Raw genomic sequence first — 11860 nt, 5'->3', positions numbered from 1 at the left:
GAGTCGGAAAAATCGTCTTCCTTATATTTCGAATTAATTTTAACAATATTATGTATGGTTTAGATTAAATGAAAGTTTAAGTATGCATTATTCAATCTGACCTCGCATTATGCATATATTTTGTATGATTCAGATTAAATGAAAGTGCTGATGTCCAATCTAAACTCTCTATGCTCGGGAAATCTGTGTCAAGACATTTAGACTCATTAAAGGTTAGTTTCTTCTATGTTCTTGTTAAGCCAGGTAATCAACAGGCTCAAAATATCAAGATACTCCTAGAGTTATCGCACCTCGTCATGCTTTGCTTAAGTTAATCGCAGAACTTTTTACAAGCCTCATAAACTCTCGACTCAAATCTACTTTGTTTGTGGGATACACGGCTCAATCTAAATAGATTGACCGGAATTATTTTATTTAATACAAAGAAATATATAGACTAAAATGCATAGCAAACAGAATTTTTGAGCATGAACACATTTAATAAAGAAATATCAAGGATTCTTTATTTTACTGTAACATTTAATCAAATATAGAAGACATACAAATATTTCTTAAATACAGGACTAAAAAATATTTAGATATTTGAAAGCTAAAAATGCGATATTCTTCAATAAGATCAAATCTCAGTTTAAACCATATATTCATTCACAAACTACAAAGTGCGATATTCTTGAATAAGCTCAGATAAACAATAAAACCATACATAAATCGTAAATAGTACCTATAAATGTATAAATAGATAGACAGATTGATATATAGTGTATAGAGAGGAACCGTCCCTTTCCGGTCAAATTATGAACGCAAAATCGGCTTTTTCTCCGGCCACCAGTGTCTTTGAAAAGTAAGACTATTACCAATCAACAGCGAATAGGCTGTTTAGTTTACCCTGAAATTACGCAAAAAAGTGAACGGTCCCTTTAATGTGCCTTAGGCAAAGTCAGAACTCGGTTTAATAGCAACAAATATTAATGTTTGACTGACTAGAAAATATACACATAGCATGGTTCTAATACTAAGTTTACAAATCAAAACCGGTTTCGTTTCTGAGGTACAGACTCATACTCCTCTCTGTTCACAGGGGCGTCACAACTTTACTCAAGGGTACTCAGGGGAAAGGGAATATACGGAACATGACGAAAACGTCTCGTAACAGTTCTCAATTAACTAATTAAATAATTAATGACCATACAATATGTTTCTCTCAGCACGAAAGCCGATGAAAATTTTAATAATATTTTGTGCTTTCGTTTTCTTTAAAAATTCATAGTTTTAAACGACCCCCCCCCCCCTCGCAGTATACTACCATGTGCAATAAAGTTCACCACACAAACCAATGACCCCCTCAGAGACAAACAAACATGTTGTTTTGTTCTGAAAGAAAATAATGAGAATGGTGACATATAGAAATAACAATGCAATCAATAATAATTATGTATTTGTGTAGCACAGTCTACATAGAGAAGTACAGAATATGCTTGAATTAATGCAGAAATCCTGCTCTGTGGCCTTCAATGCACATAGGTACTGATTAATAAAAAAAACTCAACTCCAATAGAATATATAGGAATTGATAAAAGTATTTATTTCATATTAAACAAACTTTTATTTAGGGATGATGCACATGCCGAGGGGGGAGAGTGTTATATTACTTTTAGCAGCTGTACCGTTAACATAGGTAACAGATGGACAGTTGAAATATTATTCATTTATCTAGTTTTGAATTTATCCGCTTGGATGACTATCTAATCTATTTACTAGAATAACTCTTCAGTTTTTAATTTATCCACTAGGATAACTATTTAGTTTTAAATTTATCCGCTGGGATAACTATTTAGTTTTTAATTTATCCACTAGGATAACTCTTCAGTTTTTAATTTATCCACTAGGATAACTATTTAGTTTTAAATTTATCCGCTGGGATAACTATTTAGTTTTTATCCGCTGGGATAACTATTTAGTTTTTAATTTATCCACTAGGATAACTCTTCAGTTTTTAATTTATCCACTAGGATAACTATTTAGTTTTAAATTTATCCGCTGGGATAACTATTTAGTTTTGAATTTATGCGCCAGGATAACTATTTAGTTTTAAATTTATTTGCCAGGATAACTATTTAGTATTAAATCTATCAGCTAGGATATCTATTTAGTATTGAATCTATCAGCTAGGATAACTATTTAGTATTGAATTAATCTGCCAGGATAACTATTTAGTATTGAATCTATCAGCTAGGATATCTATTTAGTATTGAATCTATCTGCCAGGATATCTATTTAGTATTGAATCTATCTGCCAGGATATCTATTTAGTGTTGAATCTATCTGCTAGGATATCTATTTAGTTTTGAATCTATCTGCTAAGATATCTATTTAGTTTTGAATTTATCTGCTAGGATATCTATTTAGTGTTGAATCTAACTAGGATAAGTTATGACTCGATCCACTAGAATAACTATTTAGTTTTAAATATATCAGAAAGGAAAATTATTAAACTTGAAGTCTAACAGCTAGGATAACTATTGAATTTTAGATTTACGCGCTGGAAGAACTATTTCGTTTTAAAATATAACTCTTTGAATAACTAGTTATTTATGAATCTATCCATTAAGATAACTTTTTTGGGTTGGAATCTATTCGCTAAGATAGTTATTTAGTTTAGAATCTATCCCCTGTGATAACTATCTAGGAATTTATCTGCTAGGATAACTTTTTAGTTTGGAAGTTTTTCCCTTGGATAACTATCTAATTTGGGATATTTCCGCTTTGATAACTATCTAGTTGTGAATCTCTCCACTTGGATAACTATTTAGTTTGGAATCATTCCCCTTTGATAATTATCTAGATTGGGATCTTTCTGGTTGGATAACTATTTAGTTTGTAATCTTTCCGCTTGGATAACTATCTGGATTGGGATCTTTCCGCTTGGATAACTATTTAGTTTGGAATCTTTCCGCTTGGATAACTATTAAGTTTGTAATTTTTCCGCTTGGATAACTATTAAGTTTGGAATTTTTCCGCTTGGATATCTTCAATCGCTTAAGAATAAGACTGTACAAAATCTTAAATATTGCAGGGAACGGGTTTATCCCTAAGTCTGGAATATTCCAATGCCCTGAGCCTGGCTTGTATTTGTTTACTCTCACTGTCTGCACATATGACGGCAAGAAATGCCTTCTTATCATCAGGAAGAACGAGAAGGTAAAAATATTAATTGACATCAAATCAGTTCTATATTTGAACGATATCCAATTTGGGTTCGGGTTCTATACATGTGACTAATTTGAATTAATAGGGATGGTTATTTGCCACAAAGTGACATTTACATGTTACATTTATGATTAACATTTACATTTGCAGCATCTGCATTCTGCTTAGGAAATATTGAGAAATATTTAGGATGTGTGTGCTCTTATTGACCAGGATGGAAACGAAAATAGAGGAAAAACTATGATAAATCAAACTTGTTTTATGCAACTTGAAATAGGAGACAGAGTACAGGTGAATAATCAGACTAGTTTTATTAAATTAGAAATAGTAAACAAATTACATGTAAGAAATCAAACTAGTTTATGCAACTAGAAATAGGAGACAGAGTTCAGGTGAGAAATTTGACTAGGTTATGCGACTAGAAATAGTAGAGAGAATAAGACTACAAATCAGACTAGTTTATGCAACTAGATATATATAGGAGACAGAGTTCAGGTGAAAAATCAGACTAGTTTCATGCAAGATAGGTTATATCAATAAGAAAACATATTTGAAGGAAAACCAAAGCCTTTTTATAAAAACAGACAAAAGACAATATTTTATCCAATTAGTTTCTGAACTTTCTCTTTAAAAGTCAACAAACTAAATTCAAAACTGTTAAACCAAGTCAAAAACATTCCCCGATCCCGTGGTTCTACCAAGTTCTCCAGTCAAAATTAAAGGCAAATCGGTCAAGGGGTTCAGGACTCATGATCGCACACACAAACAGACAAAGCGATTAATACTTTACAAATATAGACTAGTTTGAGAACCCAGTGTTAGAAGTTTTAAACCAAACTAAGAATAGTCCCTCTGTGCTGAAATACTTCTCATTGAAAATTTGAGTCACATCTTGCAAGGGTTAAATGACTTATGATCGAGCATAAAAACAAACAAACATTGATCAATACTTTAATTATATAGATAATAGCATTTTTATTTTATTACCTTAACTTACATAACTAGATAAAGAATAAAACATAAATACACCGCGTGTTATTACTTAGATATAATTAATGTAATCTTCATTAAACAATCTTGGTTTTTACAGTTGTTCTAAACAATAGGAAAAGTATTTATTTTTTATTTTTTGTGGCAAAACTTATCTTATGCTTTGAATAAGATCCTCAATTTAAAGAATTACATTACGAATTTAAAGCTGTCCCTTTTCACCTTTTAGGTTTTATTTTTACAAGATGATATTTGTTTTTAATTTGCAGATTCATGCATTAGAGGAAGGGAGGGTTTGTATAGCTTTTTAAGAAAGAAAATCAACAATATTTCCCTCAGATAAAGGTTTCAATGGTTATATTTGATTGTAAATCATGAAATGTACGTATTTAATGAATCAAAATGTTTGATTTGTGTTTAGGTTTATGCTGTTACAGGGACAGGTTTATCTGATACTAAGAGTTCACACTATACTCAGTTCTCAGGTATACAGTGATAACCAGGAATAATAAATCGTATTTTAGACTCAAAGTTTGAATGAAAAAAGTCTTAGGAACATGAGGCACAGTAAATGTGCAGTGTAAACAGACAAATTTTGCTTAATAAGCGATTTAATAATTTACTACTTCTTACTAATGCACTTTAAAATATTGTTTTCATGTCGTCTTCCTATTCTACATATGACTCAAAAAAACCGGTTTTTGAGGGGTTTCCGCGTATTTTTGATCCGTTTCCGTGTTGAGTCGTTTCCGTGTTGAGGCGTTTCCATGTCACCCATGAAACATAGCACACCGGGTCAAGGAAGGGGGGGGTTAAAAGTCTGAAAGTGTACATGAGATTACCATTTCATTTCCATGGGACTAAATTAATAAATAATACTGTTTTAATTATGACTTAAACAACTATTAAATGACTATGAGTAAATTTTGATGTTGTGTTATATTTAATCAACAGAGTGTACTGATCAACCGTTAGTTAGCCTGCGATAGGTCACCCTGAGAGACATGACTCAGGGGATGAGTTTAGAGAGCACACAAAAACTCCGTCACACTTTCAATGAGTGACGCACAAATAGATTATGATTTGGTTTGGAAATCAATTCTTACTAGGGCTAGATTTTAGAAACTTATGAAAACAATTTATTTTATATGGGACTAGGGGGGGGGGTGCAAATTCGTCATTGCACCCCTCTTTCAGAAGAAAGGGGGGTGCCCCCTTGCATCCCCCCCCCCCCCTAGCTAAGGGCCTGGTTGTACCGTCCCGTTGTACCGTCCCGTTGTACATTTGAAAAATCCTAGAAAAGCATAGACGATAAACATATAATATTGAATTATTTTGTAGTGCAGCTTAATCAAATAATTACTAAATTGTAAATGTTAAAATTGATTTTTGAAAATTGTAAAATTAACTAATAAATAACTATTAAAATGTTTAAGAAGTTTCGTATTTCAAAATTATCCAAAAATTAGAATTTTCAGCATTATCTTTTCTTAAAAAAACAACCATTTTGTTTTATGAACACAATAATATTTGCAGGAGTTCTTCTTCGACCTTCTCCTGAAACCTTCAGAACTGCAATCCGACAAGCTGTGCAGGTAAAACCTGTTTAAAGAAACCATCTCCAAATACTAGTTTAAAGAACCAATCTCCAAATATTAGTTTATAGGAACCATTTCCAAATATTAGCTTAAAGGAACCATCTCCAAATATTAGCTTAAAAAACCCATCTCCAAATATTATTTTAAAGGAACCATCTCCAAATATTGGTTTAAAGAAACCATCTCCAAATATTTGTTTAAAGAAACCATCTACAAATATTGGTTTAAAGAAGCCATCTACAAATATTTGTTTAAAGAAACCATCTACAAATATTGGTTTAAAGAAGCCATCTACAAATATTTGTTTAAAGGAACCATCTACAATTGTTACTTTAAAGTAACCATCTCCAAATATTAGTTTAAAGAAACCATCTCCAAATATTAGTTTAAAGAGACTATCTGCAAATATCTGTTTAAAGGGACAATCTCCAAATGTTTGTTTAAAGGTACATTAACAAAATATAGACTTGAAAACAATCTACAAATAAATTTGTGACGAGACCATCTGCAAATATCAGTTTAAAGGAACATCTAAAAACCGGTTTAACAAGTCTATCTCCAAATCTATCTTCGGACGAAAAATCTCCCAATTAGATTAGATCCAGAGTATAGATCAAGAGTGTTAGCAGATGGGTTGGAGCAAGGTTATTTTTGAAGGTTAAATAAACTCTTATTGGGTGAAGATGAAATGATAACGTTGCTGGTGAAAGGGGAAAGGATCCTTGAAAGCTCTTAAATCCTTTCCCCCGTTCTCTAAAAACGTTGTTTCTTCGTCCACCGCCAATAATCAGTTTCGTCATATAAGGATTTTGAGTGTCCATTACTATGAAGACGACATTTCGCGTAAATTCTAGCGCGTCCATGGTATCTAACCTTAATGAACAACCTTTTTTTGGATTGAATTTGGATATCCCCAAAAACGCAAAATGAAAAATTTAAAAGATATTTTAAATTTAATTTATAAATATATTTTTAGGCTGAAGAGGAGGAGAATAGTTTAGCAGAAGGATCTCTGCGTGGATTCACCCCTAATCCATCTAATATAGAACTAAGGTGGGAGAATATACAATTCATTAATGACACTTAAACATTAATCTAATCTTAATACAGTCTTCAATCTAATAAATAGAACTAAGATGGGAGAATATATAATTCATTAATGACACTTAAACATTAATCTAATGTTAATACAGTCCTTCAACCTAATAAGTAGAACTAAGATGGGAGAATATACAATTAATAAATTACACTTAAACATTAATCTAATATTAATACAGTCTTCAACCTAATAAATAGAACTAAGGTGGGAGAATATATAATAAATAAATAACACTTAAACATTAATCTAATATTAACACAGTCCCTAAACCTAATAAGTAGAACTAAGGTGGGAGAATATACAATTCATTAATTACACTTAAACATTAATCTAATATCAATACAGTCCTTCAACCTAATAAGTAGAACTAAGATGGGAGAATATATAATTAATAAATTACACTTAAACATTAATCTGATATTAATACAGTCTTCAACCTAATAAATAGAACTAAGGTGGTAGAATATATAATTCATTAATGACACTTAAACATTAATCTAATATCTATAGTCATTCAACCTAATAAATAGAACTAAGGTGGGAGAAATAATTAATTAATTACACTTAAACATTAATCTAATCTTAGTACAGTCTTCAACCTAATAAATAGAACTAAGATGGGAGAATATATAATTAATAAATTACACTTAAACATTAATCTAATATTAATACAGTCCCTGAACCTGATAAAAACATGTTAGAAATTAATTTTAAAACTTAACACAAACTTTGATGAAAAGTCATGCATCTTCCTATTCTTATTATTTCTATTATATGATGTTTTTACTGGAGGGATATAATTTTTGAAAAATAATTTTCACCCCCTCTCTTCTTTTCAGGAATTTTATAAATGAAAATGAATTTATCTAGAGCTGCGAGTAGGCGGGCTGCTAGCAGTTCAAGAACTGAAAAGGACCAAACTAAAGAAAATGGAGTTCAGCAACAGGGGTGTACTTTCTTTAATTATTCTCAACTTAAAAATTGTGTAAACAAAATTAGAATTTTAATAATGTTGATAGTGAGAAGAATGGAAACTAATAAGAAATGACAATAATAATATTTATCAAGATTTTTTTTTAATCAAAAAGCATTCATAATACAAAAGTTGTGTCGGCACATACTGGCATAGAGAATAGAATATATAGAGAGGAATTAAAAGAATCTCTCGGTATGAATTTTTTCAGTCCCTTTCAGCCTGAAAGGGAGTTCAAAGTGTACAAATCATGTAAATGTTCACAAATTATATGCAGTAGAGTACATTAATACAGTATGTTCCCTAGACTATCCATTTCAATTTCGAATTTTTTAAACTGTTAATTAAACTTTATAATGAATTAGGTGAATAAAAACATCATTTGATTTATAGTTATAACGGAAAATCATCGTTTGTAAAGTGGAAGGCATAGAGTCTATGTGAAATGATCATTGGTCAATTATGAAACCAGCCTATTTCATAATTTGGTTTTCTTTTAATAATAATTTGAGATTTTCTATAAAATAATATTCCAGGGCCCAACAGGTTATATAGCATAAATATGTGAAGTACACCTGCAGTATGGAAACAGTACAACAAAATGGCCGTTTTACACTTTTTTCTAGTAAATTCCTCTCTATATATTCTATTCTCTATGCATACTGGTTATTCATCAAAGATGAAAGTCTGATCAATTACAGAATTAAGTCCTTAAAGATAACTAAGATAAAACAGGATGTTTTGTTAAAAATTAAGAAAAGTAAGCCTTTAGGGTCCCAGTGTACCTAGTGTACCCAGTGTACCCAGTGTACCCGGTGTACCCGGTACATCTGTCCCACTACCAACCGTAGTACCTAAAGAGAGAACTAAAAAGAAGGAAGAACTGAAGGAAGAGAAAGAAAAACCTCAACAGTCGTATTTAGGTAATTTTAGTTTTACCCCGTAGATAAAAGATAATATTTAATACATACATTATAGGACTTAACATCATGTGCAATACATGTAAATAAATTATTTGACTTTAGTAACTGTTTATGTATAATAATACTTGATATATACTCTAACTTCAGCACTAAACAATGGCTAAATACATATTTATAGTGCGTTGAAAGAAGGGCCTACAATGAAATTTGCATCTAGCATAATATAAAAGTAAGGCAAAATAAAAATAGAGATTTATCAATTAGTAAACATCAAAATCCTGTAATTCAAAGGAGGGTGTCGACAAGTTTTATGCTTTTTTCGACTTAGCTTAATCGCTTAATTGTTAGATAAAAATAAACCAATCTGTATATGAATAATCTGAAGAAGAAAAAAACGAATTGCAAAGAAACTTGTCTCTCATCCTGGAAAGGCAAAAATCCAGTTCATTTTCTTGTTAGTCTTACTTTCAAGTCTTAACCATCAGAAAACCAATCAATATTACGATTTAAAAGTTAACTTATAGCACTTTATTTAAAATCCCGTGGACAAACCCTTTAATTTATTCACCTGTAGAACCCTTTCTGCTTCTTGCTTGTATGTGCTTATCCTAATTTGCTAACTGTAAACACCTGCTTATCCCTTCTTTAAATACGACTTGGAATTGTTTATTAAATCCTTAATAAACAACTAATAAATAAATCTAATGTTTAAAAAATCAGTTTCAGCTATTAAACAAGATTGTTTCAGCGCTGACTGGGCTAGGAGGAGGGGACAAGAAACCAACGGAAAATATGGAAACCAACAAACAATCTCAAAATGGCGACGCCCATCAAGATACACTAAAACAAAATGGCGACAGTTCAAGTAAACCGAAAGAAATTAAACAGCCAACTGGCGCTAAAAAACAAGAAGGTTCTACTTTCTATTCATTCCTTAAAAGATAGGTTTAACAATTTAACTTAAACAAATTGAACTTTTAAAAAAATTGTATTTTATAAATACACGGGACAAAAGCGGGACAGGAAATACCCAGTCAGCACTAATGTATCCTCGGACAATACAATTTACAAACATTTAGCAAATTTATATATAATCCATATCTTCCATAAGTATGTAAACATTCATTCAAGGTGTTTAGTTCTTTAAGCATGATTAGACACATGTTAGAAAACTCCAATGTAAAAAATAAATCACGTGTATCTAAATTGAAAACAATTTATTTGTAAAAATCATATTTATACGTTTTGATAAATAAATCTCATTTTGTATTTGTAAATTGATAAAGTTTAAGTCTTAAGATAAAATATTAAGGCTGTGACAAGCCACGTTCAAGCCAATTGCGTCCATGACATATTATCTGATATACATTAGCTGGTCAGAAAATTAAACCGTCATGAATATAGTGTAAAAAATAAAGGGCTGAGACGTAGCTAGAAGTTTCTTTTAAAATAGATTCGCGAAACGTATTGGACATCCCTCGGACAAGGTAAACCCCTCCTTTTAACACTAGAATAAAATCATTATGGAACATTTTAAATTCTTATATCTTAAATATGGTTCTACCTTCTTAACTTTTGTTATTGTTTCTATTGCATTTATCTTTTAGAAGGATGTGTAAAGGATGAGAAGAATGAAAAGGAAAATAGATCGAATGAGTAGGATTGAAAGGATTAAAAGAATGTAAAGAATGAAAAGGATTAAAAGAATGGGAAGAATGAAAAGGATTAAAAGGATTAAAAGAATGGGAAGGATGAAAAGGATTAATAGATCGAATTAGTAGGATTAAAAGGATTAAAAGAATGGGAAGAATGAAAAGGATTAATAGATCGAATTAGTAGGATTAAAAGAACCAAAAAATTGGGAAGAATGAAAAGGATTAATAGATCGAATGAGTAGGATTAAAAGGATCAAAAGAATTGGAAGATGGAAAGTATTAATAGATCGAATGAGTAGGATTAAAAGGATCAAAAGAATGAGAAAGGTGAGAAGTTTGAGTACAGCCTGAGAAGGATGGGTACAGGTCACAGGATGAAAACTATGACAATTATGAGTACAGGATCCGATGAGACGGATGAAAATGATAAATACAGGAGATGGATGAGAAAGATGATCAAAGGATGAGAAGGATGAGTAGGATTTTTTCATTTATATATCTTAAAGTGTCGAACCCCTTGGATATTTTTAAACTGTGAATTCTGATCAAATAATCTAAGTTAAAAATATCAAAGGTTTAAACCATCAAGATGAAAAGAATATGGATTGCAAATTTGAGGTTGTGGCAATGCCTAAATTTTTATGCGCATTAATTCAATGTAAAAATTCTTTAAATGTGAACAAATACCTCTAAATAAAGTGGTTCTGAATATAAACAGGAAGAGATAATTTAGATCAAAGTACGAGAAAAAATTGGTTATTCTCGAGAAAAAAAATGAACTTTGTTAGTTTTTGTTAATCAAATCCCTACCTTGAAACTTGGCCAGCTTGCAGAACACACAATTGAAAGATTACGTAGTTTAATTGAGTCAGATGATCAGCCAAATTTAGATAGACTTTCTCAAACATTGTTTCTCCTTCATAGCGATAATTTGACAATTTGTCTGATTTACTTTCATAGTTTGGACGATTTTTTTCCTGCAAGTTTAGGTTATGATACAATCTTCAATTGTATCTACAGTCATATTTTCTGTTATTATGTTTATAGAAAAACTTTTTAATGTCAGCTTTATTTCAACATGCAATATTGTTCTGTCGACTTTTGTAACAAATCCAGCGCACTGCATACAGAGATTTATTGACTTGTATTTATATTAGAATACTCCACATATGTTTATGAATTTAGCTTTAGAACCCAAAGTTGCCTAGGTTTATCATAGTTATTTCCGCCGTTTACCCGCACTTGGTCGTAAATTACAATTTTAACTATGTTTTCCTGTAAAAGGGACCCAATTAACTTAGAATTTCAAAATCAGCTAAAAACCTATTTCTCCCGAGGTCCCCAATAAAAATGTGAGGCAAATCGGTCCAGGGAGTCATGAGTTATGATTGGACATACAAAAAAACACACATAGA

At 31.0% G+C, this 11860-nt stretch overlaps 1 protein-coding gene across 2 annotated transcripts; it reads left to right on the top strand.

The window, feature by feature from the left end:
- The first annotated feature begins 112 nt into the window (after positions 1 to 112).
- Positions 113 to 9996, top strand: LOC111703394 (uncharacterized). Of its 2 annotated transcripts, XM_023475325.1 has the most exons (12): positions 113 to 212; positions 1445 to 1521; positions 1611 to 1675; positions 3074 to 3198; positions 3397 to 3498; positions 4619 to 4682; positions 5734 to 5792; positions 6772 to 6848; positions 7765 to 7842; positions 8642 to 8790; positions 8969 to 9019; positions 9539 to 9627. In XM_023475325.1, the coding sequence occupies exons 1-11, from the start codon at positions 171 to 173 to the stop codon at positions 8974 to 8976; spliced, it is 846 nt and encodes a 281-aa protein (XP_023331093.1). In that variant the 5' UTR covers positions 113 to 170; the 3' UTR covers positions 8977 to 9019; positions 9539 to 9627. The 2 variants fall into 2 exon arrangements, with proteins under 2 accessions (XP_023331093.1, XP_023331092.1); XM_023475324.1 differs by lacking the exon at positions 8969 to 9019 and having other exon boundaries at positions 9539 to 9996.
- Positions 9997 to 11860: the final 1864 nt, after the last annotated feature.

The sequence above is a fragment of the Eurytemora carolleeae genome, unplaced genomic scaffold, assembly GCF_000591075.1.
Source record: "Eurytemora carolleeae unplaced genomic scaffold, Eaff_2.0 scaffold469, whole genome shotgun sequence".
Classification (NCBI taxonomy): domain Eukaryota; kingdom Metazoa; phylum Arthropoda; class Copepoda; order Calanoida; family Temoridae; genus Eurytemora; species Eurytemora carolleeae.
Note: the sequence above shows the minus strand (reverse complement) of the source record. Positions and strands in the feature narration are given on the sequence as shown.